This window comes from Prionailurus viverrinus, chromosome D2 (genome assembly GCF_022837055.1).
Source record: "Prionailurus viverrinus isolate Anna chromosome D2, UM_Priviv_1.0, whole genome shotgun sequence".
NCBI classification, from domain to species: Eukaryota; Metazoa; Chordata; class Mammalia; order Carnivora; family Felidae; genus Prionailurus; species Prionailurus viverrinus.
Window position 1 is genome coordinate 81,129,765 of NC_062571.1, and position 16,082 is coordinate 81,145,846.

A 16,082-nucleotide genomic window follows, 5' to 3' on the forward strand; every position below is an offset into this window, starting at 1 on the left:
TGCTGGATTGTATGGTAAGAGCATGTATGGTTTTGTAAGAAGCTGTCAAACGCTCTTCCTGGGTGGCTGTATCGTTTTGCATTCCTATCAGTAACGAATTGAGATTTTGACAATATTGAGTCTGCCCATCCATGAAGATGGAATGCTCTGTTTATTTAGTACCTCTTTGATTTCTTCTTTCATCGGTGTTTAGTTTTTCTCACATAGGTCTTGTATGTATTTTGTTAGATTTATGCCCGAGTGTTTCAGTTTTGGTGGGTGTTAACTGTAAATGGTGGTATGTTTTTAATTTCAAATTCCATTTGTTCGTCGCTGGTATATAGGAAAGCAGTTGACTTATATATGAACCTTGTGTCCGGCAACCATGTTATGTCACTTAGTAGCTCTGAGTCGTTTTGTTGAGGGTTTGTTTATTTATTTTATTTTCTGCATAGACAATCCTATCATCTGTGAATAAAGACAATTTTATTTCTTCTCAACTTGCGTACTTTTAAATGTTCATTTGTTTTGAGAGAGAGAGGGAGGGCACGTGCATGTGCGAGAGTGGGAGAGGGGCAAAGAGGGAGAATCCCAAGACGCCAGGCTCTAACCCACACACTGTGAGAGCATGACCTGAGCCAAAACTGTGTACTTTTAACTTTCTCTTATAACATTAGCTAGAATTTCCAATTCGATGGAACAGAGTGATGAGGGGAACATCCTTGCCTTATTACTGATCTTAGTAGGAAAGTTTCTAGTTTTTCACCGTTAAATATGGTGTTACCTGTTGGTTTTTTGTACATGCTTTATCATGTTGTGGAAGTCCCTCTGTATTTCTAGGTTGCCGAGCATTTTCCCCCCCTTCATGAATGAGTGTTGGATTTTGTCAGATGCCTTTTCTGCATGTATTCATGTGATCGTGGTTTTTTTTTTTGGTTTTGGTTTTTTGGGTTTTTTTTGGTCTGTTGATATGAAGGATTATGTTAATCAATTTTTTGAACATTGAACTAACTTTGCACATCTGGGATAAACAGTCTTGGTTGTGGTGTATGCTTTTTATACATTGTTGGATTTGATTTGCTAACGTTGAGAATTTTTGCATCTATGTTCATGAGACATTGAAAATACAAGTTTTTATCACTTTTTAACTTTTAGTTTTGTGAAGTGTGATATTCATCTGTTCAAGCTTGGGATGAAATAAACTCTGGTTCATATTTTGATACATTTCCTCTATTTTGTGAACTGTACCTGCAAATTGTAGAAAGAAGCTATATTTGTAAGTTTTCCAGATGTTTTGACATTGCTTTTCAAACACAAGCCCAGATATTTTATTATTAGATTCAGCAATCAAATATAATTGTTCTGTAAAATTGCTACAAAAGTTTGAAAATGCTTATTCTCAGTTTCTCTACAGACCAGTCAGCAGCGTGTAGACTATCACAGGCCCCTGGACGAAGTTTTGAGTAGCAGCAGTCTGAATACTATACAGTGTATTGCTTCCTGCCCCTTGTCTAGTAGTCTGAGCCTTACTTCTCAGTCTTGAACAGCATTTGGTACTTTCCTTATAGATTTAAACATTTTTCATTATGAAAAACTTCAAACATACATACAGAGAGGCTAGGAGAATGAATTCTCATGTATCCATCACTGAGTTACTAATCCATAGCCAGTCTTTTCATTTGTGTTCCTCTTACTTCCTCCTCATGGAATATTTTAAAGCAAATTCCAGACATTTTATGGCACTGTAAATATTTCAGTAGGAGAAGAGGACTGTTTGTTTGTTTGTTTGTTTATTTATTTATTTATTTATTTATTTATTTATTTATTTATTTATAAGACCAAGCATGAGCAGGGGAGGGGCAGAGAGAGAGGGAGACACAGAATCCGAAGCAGGCTCCAGGCTCCGAGATGTCAGCACAGAGCCTGACGCGGAGCTCGAACTCATGAACTGTGAGATCATGACCCGAGCCAAAGTCGGACAGTTAACCATCTGAGCCACCCAAGCGCCCCGAGAAGAGGACTTTTTTAAGGGCATAGATACCACACTGTTAATCACATCTTAAAATTTTAATAATTAAAAAAAAATTTTTTTTTTTAATGTTTATTTGTTTTTGAGAGAGACAGAACATGAGCAAGGGAGGGGCAGAGAGAGAGGGAGACACAGAATGTGAAGCAGGCTCCAGGCTCTGAGCTAGCAGCACCCAGGCGTCCTTTTTGTGATTATCTTAATTCATTTTTTTTAAACAGTTTATTTATTTTTGAGAGCTAGAGTGCAAGCAGGGGAGGGGCACAGAGAGAGGGGGACAGAGGATCTGAAGTGGGCTCTGTGCTGACAGCAGCAAGCCTGATGCAGGGCTTGAACTCATGAACTGCAAGATCATGACCAGAGCTGAAGTCAGAGGCTCAACCTGCCAAGCCACCCAGATGCCTCTTAATTCTTTTTTTTTTTTAATTTTTTTTTTACAGTTGAGAGAGTTGAGGCTCTGAGATAAAATTCATTTACTTACTATCTCACAGTCTTTGCTTTCCTTTAAAACAGGACCACATATGGGTGCTGCAATTCATACACTGTCATTTACGGAGACTTTTTCCAATTGTGTAAATGAGAATGGAAGCCTTTTCTGTATTTTTAATCGATATACTGTGGTTTCTTTTGGATTAGTGTATTAGTTTAAGAGAAGTCAAACTGGCTTTCATAATTTCTTCTTCAGGGATTGCCTCCAAAATTAAAAAATATATAAAACCCCAAAAACCCTTAAGGTATTTTATAGCCTAGAACCATGGTGAATATTCCCAAGTTGTCTTTTTTCACTCAATTTTAGATGCTAAATTTAGTATATCTTGTTTTGTAAATAACTTTATAACGTTCTGTTTATTGCTCAACTTTTCAGATGTTTTGTGATAATTCAGTCTAGATACGCTGTGTGAATATTTTGTGTAGTTGTAAAACAAAAATTTGAGCAAAATGTGTGTTAAATAAGTTTTTCTAAGTTTGCTCGTTTAAATATTGTATGTCCTAGTCCTCTAGGAAGGGACTGCTTAGTTAGAAACTCATTGCAGTTTATTAATAGTCCAAATTCTAGGTAATGGGAACAAGTGACTATGGGCTGCAGTATAAATATATTATTTATCACATGGTGTGTGCAGTGTAGTACTGACTTTGGAGCCAGAATGCCTGGGTTCAAACCCTGGCTCTGCCACTTAGTAGCTTTGTGATTTTGGGCAAGTTACTCAACTTCTCTGTTGTTTCCAATCTTAAAATTTGGTGATAATAATAGTACCTGTTTCATAGGGTTCTGAGGATTAAATTAGTTAATGTATATGTACAGTGCTTAGAACATGTCTGGCATGCAGTAAATGCCTACATTTTAGCTATTTTCTTAGTTGGATAAAGCTGATCCTGGAAAAATTGTGAAATAGACAGAGTTATCCTAGAGGTTCATTCATTTCTAATGATTGGGTAAGCAGTGCGGCCAGCTTGCTGCTATCTTTGGCGTTCCTTCCCAGGTTGCCCTTTGCTAATAAACCTTTGCCTGCTTGTTCTCCTTGTCTCTGCGATGTAAACCCCAAATTATAAAATCTCCATCCTATTTTCCTGTTATTCATTACACTAGGAATCTTTTTAATTTTTTTAAATTTTTTTTAATTTTTGAGACAGAGACAGAGCATGAACAGGGGAGGGTCAGAGAGAGGGAGACACAGAATCCGAAGCAGGCTCCAGGCTCAGAGCAGTCAGCACAGAGCCCGACATGGGGCTTGAACTCACGAACCGTGAGATCATGACCTGAGCCGAAGCCCGACGCTCAACCGACTGAGCCACCCAGGCGCCCCAAGGAATCTTGAGATAAATGATCAGATTGAATGACTTTACGTTATTAGTAAATAACATTTGTAAATAACTTGGACTTATACAATAAGTGTTTTTTTGGAAAGCGTTATTTTTAAGTAATCTCTACATCCACTGTGGGTCTTGAACTCACAGCCCTGAGATCGAGTCATGTGCTCCACTGCCTGAGCCAGCCAGGCACCCCATATAAAATAAGGGTTTTAATTAAAATAACTTAAGTGGAATGGAAGTTAATCAAAACAACAAATTTGGGCAAAGTTAAAGTATTGGAAAAAAGATATTTTTGGATAAGATGGTGCCTCTGAGTTTGTTTTGCCTTGGAATATTTCATCCATTTGGTTCTCCCAGATTTTCACATCTTTTTCTTTCTTTTACATAGAACTCATTGATTGTCTAAAAGTTCCAAGTTTGTACCCCTCCTTCCTGTAGCCCACAAATAACAACATCCATGGTGTTTGGCAAAAGGATGGCCTTTTTGTTGGGCTAGGTATAGTAATAAATCTTTGTTTCTGTGGATACTTTGTTAATTGGGATTAATCTGTTTTGTATGAACAGAGAATAGGATAGTGAAAGAAATCAAATTCTTTTTTAAAAAGATGTTTATTTTGAAAGGGGGTAGAAAGAGAGTGCATGTACGAGGCTGTGTGTTGAGTGGGGGAGGGGCAGAGAGAGGGGGAGAGAGAGAATCCCAAGCAGGCTCCGTGCTGTCATTGCAGAGCCTGACTTGGGGTTCAATCCCATGAACTGTGAGACCATGACCTGAGCCGAAATCAAGAGTTGGATGCTTAACTGACTCAGCCACCCAGGTGCCCGGAAAGAAGTCAAATTCTAAATGAGGTAGCATCTTTGTAGTTCTTGCAAAAGGTGTTATTTTTTATTTTATTTATTAAAAAAAAATTTTTTTTAACGTTTATTTATTTTTGAGACAGAGAGAGACAGAGCATCAACGGGGGAGGGTCAGAGTGAGGGAGACACAGAATCCAAAACAGGCTCCAGGCTCTGAGCTGTCAGCACAGAGCCTGACGCGGGGCTCGAACCCACGGACTGCGAGATCATGACCTGAGCTGAAGTCAGCCGTTCAACCGACTGAGCCACCCAGGTGCCCCAAAGGTGTTATTTTTTAAATGCTGGGTTGATATGCACTCTTGGAGATAATCACCCCACTTCCATCCATATTTAAGAAAACCATAGTCCTGTTTCATCTAATTGGATTGCAGACGCCCTGAGCATTGTAGACCTTTGGTAACTTGTCATAGGTTGTTAAAAATTTGTTGTTTGGAATTATTATGTGGGGTACATGATTGACCTGTGAAATCTCTGAAACTTGTATAGGAGCTCAAGATACGTATTCACATGTATATGTGTATGTATATATGTATGTGTAGGTGTGTGTGTATTATTTCTGTTACTGTCTCGGAAGTAAAGAGTATAGAGGAGGTTGGCAAGATTACAAATAAAACTCTAGTACATGCTTAAAGGGGTAGAATTGCTCTTGAAAAGAATAGAGAGTAGATTAAAAGAAAGAGCATTACTTTTGTGCAAGATTTTTGACACAGTTTATAAATTTTGTGTCTATGGATCTTCCATTCTAATCAATGGATTGCTAACTGGTTTGGAAGAAAAGCTATTAGAATTGTAGCTTTTATTATGGTTTTTCCTAATTATGCAGTGTTCACATGTTAAAATGTAAACTTTATATTCTTTGTTTTATTTCAGGGACTTTGGTTGGAATGAAGTTAGATGTACTAGTTGTATGGGTAATTGGCTCATTTAATCAGGTACAGTGTCGGTAAGACCAAAGTCATCATGGCAGGTGTTATTTAACCTTTGTTATTTTAACTCAATTTACTTTGTCCAGCTTGTCCGCAAATTCTTGGAAAGGGACCTTAGCAAGTATGTTTAACTTAAATCTACTCATTAGATACAAATGACGTAGATAATTGTGATCTCTGTATAGGAGGGTCAGCACATATTTGAGATCTAATTCTTGATTATTTTCATAAAATTTTGCATACACTTAGCACTTTCAGCAGGTATTTAATGATTGCACAAGTTTTTGTACTTGTGTCCTTTCCATTGCAGGACTTGAATAGTTAACCAGCTCATGAATGCCTATGGTTTGACACCTAGCTGTTAGCAGTGGACGCCGTCTACTGAGGTCTTGCCACAGGAGTGGATCCCATCCTGTAGAATTTCTCTTTTTTGCCTGAAATTGCTCTAAGCTCCACTCCTGACTTCTTTTTCCAGGGCCCTCAGTGTGGTCTGTTCTGTGGGTTTTATAAACACAAGGCTTGCCCACATTTCATGCCTCTTGATGCCCTGACCCACAGTTTTTGAAGGCTCGGCTATCTGATTGAAAACTGAAGGCAGGGAATTATACAGGGAACACACATGCAAATCAGTATTCCAGAAACTAGCCTCGAGAGGAAATACAGTAAGTGCCAAATGCCAGTAGAAGTGTGGTTGCTTGGAGTGTACTTGAACTAGTTTGGAAAAAACCCATGAGAGAGAGGAGACTTGAACATTGCTTTAAAGAAGGGGTGGGATTTGCTGCAAGTTGAGTGTGTGTGTCTGTCTTGCTTGTGTTTTTAAGGTAGTGCCTTGGTGTCTGGTCTGGGTGTGGGCGCCGGTAGGGTACGTGCAGGTGGCTGGGCATGTGTGGTATGTTTGGGAGTGAGTCTGTGAGGTGGGCTGTGTGTGTGGTGGGAAGGAGGTGGGAATTTATACTGCGGCAGAAGAGCTTCTGAAAGAGGGCCTTGCTGTTAGGAGGATTTTTCTGGTAACAGTAAGCTGGCTGGATTTAGAAAGGCAAGGCGCTTAGGAAGCTATTATAGTACTTCTGACCTGAACTGAGAAGGGTTGATGACGGTGGGAGTGGGGAAGAAAGCAACTGATTGGACAGAAACCACTAGTGAGAATCGGAGGGGGCTGGGCAAGGCAGAATTCAAGAGGATTCTGTGTTTCTTCTGTGTGGGGCGCAGAGGTTTTCATGGTGTCCTTAATGGATAGTGGGAAGTCCGGGTTAGGAGTTGGCCGTGAAAGGAAGATAAGAGGTTTAATGTAGGATGTGATAAGCTGTTGGAGCCCTGAAATGAGGTCATATTTGTGGATAGAGGGTTCACCATGTACTCAGTCTTCAAGATCTTGCTCAAGGCTAGTTTCCTCTCTTGTGAGGAGAGAGAGTGATGAGAAAGAGGTGGAGGAGAAAAGAGGGTATGACTGTGGGATTTTTGGCTTGAGAGTTAAGTAGTACTTCTTATTTATAAATATTGCAGTTCAGAATTACCATGTGATACTGTAACATACTAGAAATTCAGCATGCTTGGAATATCATGCTAGTTGTAACTTTCATCTATATTCCCTAAGATGCTTCCTGAGCATTTGTAAATTTCCACAGTTTTATGTTAATTAATGTTTATATCAACAATTTACACTGATGAGTTAATATTTATATTACTGAATATAGACTTTAAAGTTAATAAAAAGCCTTAAAGACTGCTATTAGTCCTTCATTTGGATGACTTCTCATTTGGAAATAACTGGCAACTGAGTTTCTCTGTTTTTTAAGTAGTTTGTACTTGATGAGGATTATTTCACTCCGCCAGTTTTCTTTCATAGGGTTTTAATAGGTGGTTGGGAGAATTTGTAGGGTGGCTGCAATTTTGAGGAATCGCCTTTCATATAGGTATATTTTTCCTACAGTGTTTGGTAATGCTTCACAAATATGGCCTAAGTAATTCATTATTAAGCATGACAGTATAAAAAATGTTTAGTTGCTAGCCTCTCCTTTTCCCTCGTCATTAATTCATATACCCGTAATACTTGTGCCTTTATTATTATTTGAAGTGGCAGATATATAACTGCAAGCAGTTAGCAGTTTAGAAAACGGTTGATATACTTGAAGACATTATTCAGTCTGTCTGTAGATAGAGCTTGATGCACAAATGGATTCATGGACGTTTTGGTCCATGGATGGGTATTGCATTCGAACCAAGGACTATTTGTTTGAAGAGTAGCAATTTGGTCTGGTTCTGCTTAAAAAGGGTCCAGATTGTACAGATTTTATTTTTGCTTTTTATTGTACCAATTAATTGAAGTATGATTCATTGGCTAGAATTTGAAAATCTGTGTTACATGTAAAATTAGACTTGTAAATTAAGTTTACTTGAGTATATGACTATATGGTAACTAAAAAGGTATTTAGTAACAGTTTTGTTTTGCTGTACAATATTAACTCTCACAGCTGATTGCTATTAAAAATCAGTTTATGAATTTTTGGGGGATTTTTGATGCCTGGAAGAAAAAGTGTACTTAGTTTCATCTCAATAATGCAAAATCATAGTTGAGCTGATGTTATCTTTCTTTACTCTCCCATTCCATTTACTGATTACAACACGTACAAATGGCTGTCTCAGATAATCCTCTCCAATGAATTTTAGTTTTCAGTTGCTGAAAAACAGTATTTGGGGGCACCTGGGTGGCTCAGTCGGTTCAGTGTCCGACTTTGGCTCAGGTCATGATCTCGCGGTTCATGAGTTCGAGCCCCGCATCGGGCTCTGTGCTGACAGCTTGGAGCCTGGAGCCTGCTTCGGATTCTGTGTCTCCCTCTCTCTCTGCGCCCCCCCCCCCCCCCCCAGAAATAAACAAACAAAAAACATTAAAAACAGTATTTCTACAAAGTCTAAATTTCCCATAGAGTTGATACTGTATATGTCATTATCTAATATAATGCACTTACCTTAAACTTTCTGGCATCGTTTTGGGATTGCTTAGTTACCTGGGTTTTTGAAGAGGGAGGCTGTTTGCCAGGCATATATGACAATGATTCTTTATTTTTATGGCAGTTTTTTATTTGCTTTTTGTCAGACATGGACATTTAAATGTGTTACGCTGGCACATTAGTCCCGTGAAGATTTGCTAAGATAATGCAAGGTCTCAAGCTGTTCAGTTGAGCCTGCAAACATATAGAAGACAGACTTACCAAAGCAAGCATGAAATTTTGAATGTGAATATTTTATTTTATTTTTAAATGTTTATTGTTGAGAGAATGCAAGCGGTGGAGGTGCAGAGATGTGGGGGTCGGGGGTGGGTGCAGAGGATCCAAAGTGGGCCCCTTGCTGATAGCAGAGAGCCCGATGCAGGGCTTGAACTCATGAACTGTGAGATCATGACCTGAGCCAAAGTTGGACACTTAACCGACTGAGCCACCCAGGCACCCCAGAATGTGAATGTTTTAAATGAAATACTGAAATTACTTATGGTAGCCCTGGATATATATTTATTATGTCATTTGTTTGTCACGATAAGTTTTCTCCTTGGTCATTTTACTTCAAATGGAATGAGCCAAGTTGTTTATATTTCATTCCTGAGAAACTAAAGGAAGAAACTGACTAGTGAATATGAAAATGGCCATTAAATTCGATTGTCCAGGGGCGCCTGGGTGGCACAGTCGGTTAAGCGGCCGACTTCAGCCAGGTCACGATCTCGCGGTCCGTGAGTTCGAGCCCCGCGTCAGGCTCTGGGCTGATGGCTCAGAGCCTGGAGCCTGTTTCCGATTCTGTGTCTCCCTCTCTCTCTGCCCCTCCCCCGTTCATGCTCTGTCTCTCTCTGTCCCCCCAAAAATAAATAAACGTTGAAAAAAAAAATTAAAAAAAAAAATTCGATTGTCCATCTTACGGATGTTCATAAGATGGTTCCTGGCTCTTAACACACTTTGGCCTGGTGTTAGATTGTGTGTAATTAGTGTGTACAACTTAAATGTCAAAATCTAAGCAATATAAATAACCTGGGTTAGGAAAAAAAACATAGTTGCTTAAGACAAAAAAGACTTCAAAGCTAAATATAAGCAATATTTGTTTTTTCCTTTTTCTCATTTACATGTTTATACCACCTTTCTCTCTCAATAACAAGCAATACGGGTCCCAACTGGCTTATTAGCACTACCAAGTTAATATTAATGATAACATTAGTGCACATACATGCACACTTAAAGGTTTGGAGAAAAATGTCTTTCCCATGTCTGATTTCACTGACTAGCCCGATCAGTTTACTAATTTTATTGCTGCGTTAAACTAAAATGCTAAATACGGTTGTCCATTATTAAAAGAAATGAGTAGGATTAAAATAAAGACTTAAAAAAAATACTTCTGGATAAAGTAGCAGGCTTCAAGTGAAACTCAGTTTTGGTTTCCTTTACAGGACTAGCTATTCACAGTCACACAGAACTACTTAGCACGCTTTGCCAGTGTCTCCTGAGGAAGTCAGAATCTGAGCCAGCATGAAGACTGAATCTGGTCTTTGGTCTGATTTATAAACTGTACTTTATTCTAACCATGTGCAAGGTGGAGGTTATAGCATGGAAACTAAAACCTTAGTAAGTGATTTTTGTTTTAGCTTTTAAATAATAGCCTTTCTTGTAGTGAATTTGTCCTTTTCACTGAGTTCACGCTATAAATGGGGTGAGGACTTGGCAGACAGAGACACAATACTACACTTACAAAGTGAAAGATTTAGCTTTTCAGGTCAGGGAAAATCCCCGAGAAAGGGAGGCAAAAGCTTCTATTAACTCTGCGTAGGATTTTCACTTTTCTGGTTAAAAATAGGTGGCAGAATGATAATTAGTTTAGGAGGGATTTAAGAAAATAGAGAGTCTGTCTTTAGTAGCCAACGTCTACATTCAAGCCATTAAAAAAAATCATTATTAAATTTGCTGTGTAAGTTACTTTATTTATAAATTAGTTGGCATTAAGTCATGCAGTCTACATTTTAGTGTGTTAGTAAGCCCAGTGTACAATCCCAGGAACCTCTTAAATACTGAATATATTTTTAATATGAATTGAGTTTTGAGTGTATCTTAAATATCAAATATTTTGAGTAGGACTATTCAGAATTCTATCGGAGTAGGTATCTACTGGTAGCTGTCTAGGGACGTTCCGTCGATTTTATTGTCCCAGTCGGTGATATACAATTTTTATTTTTTTGTGTTCCAGACAACTAGATTTTGAGGATGTTAGGCTGTCACGGGACTTGATCTGTATTTCACAGTGTCACTTTCTGATTGTAAGGATTACTCTTCAGCATTTTTCTTTCTGCCAGTACTTATTAAGAACAGTGGATAGCACTTTTAAGCTGCTTTTCCTTAGCAAAAATGATAGAATTTGTTTCATCTTCTGAATTCTTCAAGGAATCAAACATTATGATACTGTACCTAGATAGCATAAGAATCGATGTCGTTCATAATTTGAGAATGGTTCTGTATTTAAGTTGCTTGGCTTGTGTTCTTTCCTTTCTCTTTGAATCTTAATTTTTGGTTACCTTTCTAAATTGATGGCTTAAATTAAACTTCTATTAGTGGCTTCTCTGTTTTAACGTGCTTCCCTCTTAAAAAAAGAACCTCCCTTTATTTTCTGCTTATCTCTTGCATTCTAAAGTACAATTGCATTAAATCCCGAGGTCTCGGATTTTTCTTTGGAAACTTATCTCTGGTGTCTCTGATGGAAATCAGAAAAATAAGGATAAGAAATAGTTCAGTATTAAATCTTACATGCATCTTCTGAGAAGTTTATATTTTAGAAGTTGAAGGGTACTTTGGTTTTGGGGCACGTTTTCAGAGATGGAATTATGTAGTTACTGTTTTAATAACCATGTCCTAATTATTTATAGCTTCCTGCTTGACATAACTCACTTCAAGAAGAGCACAATGTCAGAACGTGGAATTAAGTGGGCTTGTGAATACTGTACGTACGAAAACTGGCCATCTGCCATCAAGTGTACTATGTGTCGTGCCCAGAGACCAAGTGGAACAATTATCACAGAAGATCCATTTAAAAGCGGTTCAAGTGATGTTGGTAGAGATTGGGATCCTTCCAGCACTGAAGGAGGAAGTAGTCCTTTGATATGTCCAGACTCTAGTGCAAGACCAAGGGTTAAGTCTTCGTACAGCATGGAAAACGCAAATAAATGGTCATGCCACATGTGCACCTATTTGAACTGGCCAAGAGCAATCAGATGTACCCAGTGCTTATCCCAGCGTAGGACCAGGAGTCCCACAGAGTCTCCTCAATCCTCAGGATCTGGCTCAAGACCAGTTGCTTTTTCTGTTGATCCTTGCGAGGAATACAATGATAGAAATAAACCGAACACAAGGACCCAGCACTGGACTTGTTCTATTTGCACGTATGAAAACTGGGCCAAGGCTAAAAAGTGTGTTGTTTGCGATCATCCCAGACCTAATAATATTGAAGCAATAGAGTTGGCAGAGACTGACGAGGCTTCTTCAATAATAAATGAGCAAGACAGAACTCGATGGAGGGGCAGCTGCAGCAGTGGTAATAGCCAAAGAAGATCGCCTCCCACTACGAAACGAGACTCTGAAATGAAAATGGATTTTCAGAGGATCGAATTGGCTGGTGCTGTTGGCAGTAAGGAGGAACTTGAAGTGGACTTCAAAAAACTAAAACAAATTAAAAACAGGATGAAAAAGACCGATTGGCTATTCCTCAATGCTTGTGTGGGTAAGTTTTTGCATTTTTTGAATGGGATAGGAAGATACTAAAAATGACATGAAAGATATAAGTAGGGTCATTATTATTTAGCATTTCGCTCATTCAGCATGATAGCTATACTCCCAGTATGCATGCATAAGAATCTCTGTATTTTTTGTCTTATTACAACTTTGTCCTAAATTGCCTTCATTTCATTGTGTGTTTTTCCAGCATTAGGGAGAAAAACTTTTAAGTTAAAGCAAAGTTCTTTACACATCAGTAGAAAAAGAATATACCTGGGGTTTAAAACTGCTACTCTATTTATCGTAACAAGATGTGACTGAGGAACACCAGCTGCTGCTTCAGAGTGTTTGTAAACAGTGTGAGCATCTTGTGATGATAGAAGCTTTAGTCAGATGTTAAAAATATCACAAAAATGTGACTCCAAGAAGTTGAACAAACATAGTATTGACCTTGAAAATACCGATGTTAATTTAACATGAATGTCATGTAGTAAATATTTGCAAATTTTATGAAACTGAGTTCATGTAGCTAGCTGAATTCCACAGTTCAGATTATGCTTTGTGTGTTTTGTGGTTTTAGTGCTTCCTAAGGAAATTCTGTATTGGTCCCAGTTACTGGCCCAGACCTGTTAAAGGACCAGGACATGATGTGAGAGCAGGGTTTTCTCTGGTTACTAACGTTGTGAGTTAAATAGTCGTGATGTAATTCACAAAAGCAGTTATTGGATTGTCTGTGCTTTTTCTTTTCTTTTTGAGTAGGTTAGCTATTGGCATTTTATGATTTAAATTATTTGGATGGGGTGCTTATTCTGACATTGTGTTTTGTAAAGAAAATTTTTGTAAAGGATTATTTGGAGCGAGAGCTCAAGTTAAATATTGCATGGAACAATACCTAAGCCTTAAACATAGCTTAGCTCTGTGTGTATATACGTGTGTGTGTGTGTGTGTGTGTATATATATATAAATACACACACACACACACACACGTATGTGTATGTATATATGTATGTATATATATATACGTATTATGTATGTGTGTATATATACACATATATATGTACGTATATATGTATTTTCCCCAGTATGGATTTCTTTTATCTCTCTAACTATAGCTCCAAGAACATAGAAGACATAACTGTATGAACCTGCAAGTCCTAAGAGTAGATTTCAAGAAATCTGAGTTTTTTATTTTAATTTTGCCCTGACAAAAAGAATGTCCCAGGAGATGAGTCCTTCTTAACACCCAAACATAGTAGGAACTTAGTAACTCTTAGTTCCAATTTTCTCCTATTTTGAGCACTAGGGAGGAGAATCCACTGAGCCATTTTAGGCTATCTGTGTTGTCCCATTTTATCCTGTTGATTTTTTTCTTTTCTCCCCAAATTGGGGTACCATAAATGTTATTCTTTCTTTTTGTTTTTCTTTTCTTTTCTTTTCTTTTCTTTTCTTTTCTTTTCTTTTCTCTTCTCTTCTCTTCTCTTCTCTTCTCTTCTCTTTTCTTCTTTCTTTCTTTCTTTCTTTCTTTAATTCATTCATTCATTCATTTATTCATACAAAAGGGTTTTATGTATTTTATTGAGGTCAAAGTCCTATAACCTAAGATTCACTATTTCGAAAGTGAACAAGTCAGGCATTTAGTGCATTCACAGTGTTGTGCACCCTCCACCTGTCTGGTTCTGAAACATTCTCATCACCCTAAAAGGAAACCCTGTACCCCTTAAGCAGTTACTTCACATCCCCTCCTCCTCCAAGGCCCTGGCAATCACATCTTTCTGTCTCTGGGTTTACCTATTCTGGATATTCCATATAATAGGAATCTTATGTGACCTTTTATATCTAGTTGTGATTGTCTTTAAATTACCTGCATGTCTTTTGAAACAACTCTTAAAATCATTTCTGCCTAGTGGTAGTGTACCATGCATACATTTATTACAAGGTCATGTGGTAGTACACATATGTTTATAGATGGAAATGAAGTACATTGCGACGCTTATTAACCTCTGTTGGGGTCATAGAATCCTTCAGAAATCAGAGGTTCATAGTTTTTTCAAGTTAGTGGATCTCAGGATAAGAACTTCTGCTTAGGAATATTTTCTCTTGAAACACATAAATTAGACCAATCGATAAAACTCTGTGGCTATTACTTCCTGCCTTTAGGATTACTCTGTCTCTCTCTGATGCTGCCTTTTCTTTCTTTCCACATAATCCTTATGTCTTTTGAGATAACCATCCTTGTACTTCACATTTTGATAGCTGTGAGTTCATTTTAAAGGTGGAACAAAAACTGCCAGCAGGACCAATATTGTATTTATTTGTTTTTGTTTCGTTTACAAAACAGTTTCTTTGTCATTAAGTCACTGTTCCCACCCACTCCGGAATTTCTAGGGTCTTAGGACCAAGGATTGCTTGTATTTGGTTCTTGGTAATGTGCATTGTCTTTCCTATCAACAGATATTTTTGTTCACCATACAATATGGTTCTGAACTGTTGTACTAAAAATTAATGACCCTGTCTTTATTGAGTAGTCCTGTCCTGATTTGTAAACATCACTGAAATATGGTTAAAACTTTTTTTTGTTTACATTGTGTTGGGTTAATTAACAGAAGTCCACATGCACTGAAAATTAATCTTTACTTCCCTTTTTCTGCCTGCCTTATGTTCTCCAGATTTCATCAGATATGGTGTATAATGGCTTGTCCATGTTAGGCATTTAAGAAAATCATCTCTGTGCTCCCTTTGGCAGCGCATATAGTGAAACAATCATCTCCAAGGTATATACGCTAATTACAAAATGCTTACTGAGTGTAACATTTATACTAAGTATAAAATGTGAGACTTTCCCTTTTGAAATTGGAAGAAGTCTCAACTTCTGGCCAGCTTTGTAGCTGGTTAAAATAGGAATGAAGAAGATGCAGTTGTTAAGAAGGCAAAAGTAAACTGAAGTGCCAACAATATTGAGCGAGTTTCTTTTTTACGTGACTGTTGAGTGTAAGTTTCACATGAATCATTATTATCTTATGTGGTGGGAGAAGGACATCGGGGACAGCAATGCCCAACAAAACCTGACATCAGTAAAAGTGGAATCTGGGGGTGGGAACCGGGATGGAAAGGGCAGAGGTGTATTTAAATATGCACTTGTCTCTGGAATGTCTACAGTTGGGTGCCAGGTATTTTCTGGGAGGTCATGTCAGTGCTAATCATAGACTGCCTTTCCCACTGGATAGATAATGTCCCCCGAGAATAGGGCAGCACTACCTAACGCCGTTTTACTTCTGTTGTAGTGAATTGGTTGCCCCTTGGAAGAATATTTAAATTTGTGGCCCAAGTTGATCCCTTGAAAAGATACGGGATCACATAAGAATCCCAAATTAAATCCGTGTGATAACGTTTTGTATTTCTGAATCCTGGACTCGTACATCCAGCTGTGTATACCACATCTTCTCTTGAATAGCTAATATTTCAGATTTCTTTCCAACTCATCGAAGCTGAAACTGAACCGGTCTCTCCATTAAGTGTATTCTTTCACAGTTCTGCTCTCCCCTTTCTAAAAAAATTGTCTTTTATTTTTATTTTGAGAGTGCACTAGTGGGGGGACAGAGAGAGAGAGAGAGAGACAGAGACAGAGACAGAGACAGAGAGACAGAGAGAGAGAGGGAATCCCAAGCAGGCTCTGCTCTGTCAGTGCAGAGCGCCTGATGACGAACTGCAAGATCATGGCCTGAACTGAAACCATGAGTGGGACGCTTAACC

At 38.2% G+C, this 16,082-nt stretch overlaps 1 protein-coding gene across 4 annotated transcripts in view; it reads left to right on the plus strand.

Annotated features, from left to right (window-relative positions):
• Positions 1–16,082, plus strand: part of ZRANB1 (zinc finger RANBP2-type containing 1) — a 63,697-nt gene that overhangs the window by 12,119 nt on the left and 35,496 nt on the right. For 2 of the 4 annotated variants that reach the window (XM_047825657.1, XM_047825659.1), the window contains exons 2-3: positions 10,025–10,199; positions 11,489–12,339. In XM_047825657.1, coding sequence (XP_047681613.1) covers positions 10,159–10,199; positions 11,489–12,339 — 892 coding nt within the window. In that variant the 5' untranslated portion in view covers positions 10,025–10,158. Of the gene's footprint in view, positions 1–10,024; positions 10,200–11,488; positions 12,340–16,082 lie in introns of those variants that run through there. The other 2 variants (XM_047825658.1, XM_047825660.1) reach the window with 2 other exon arrangements.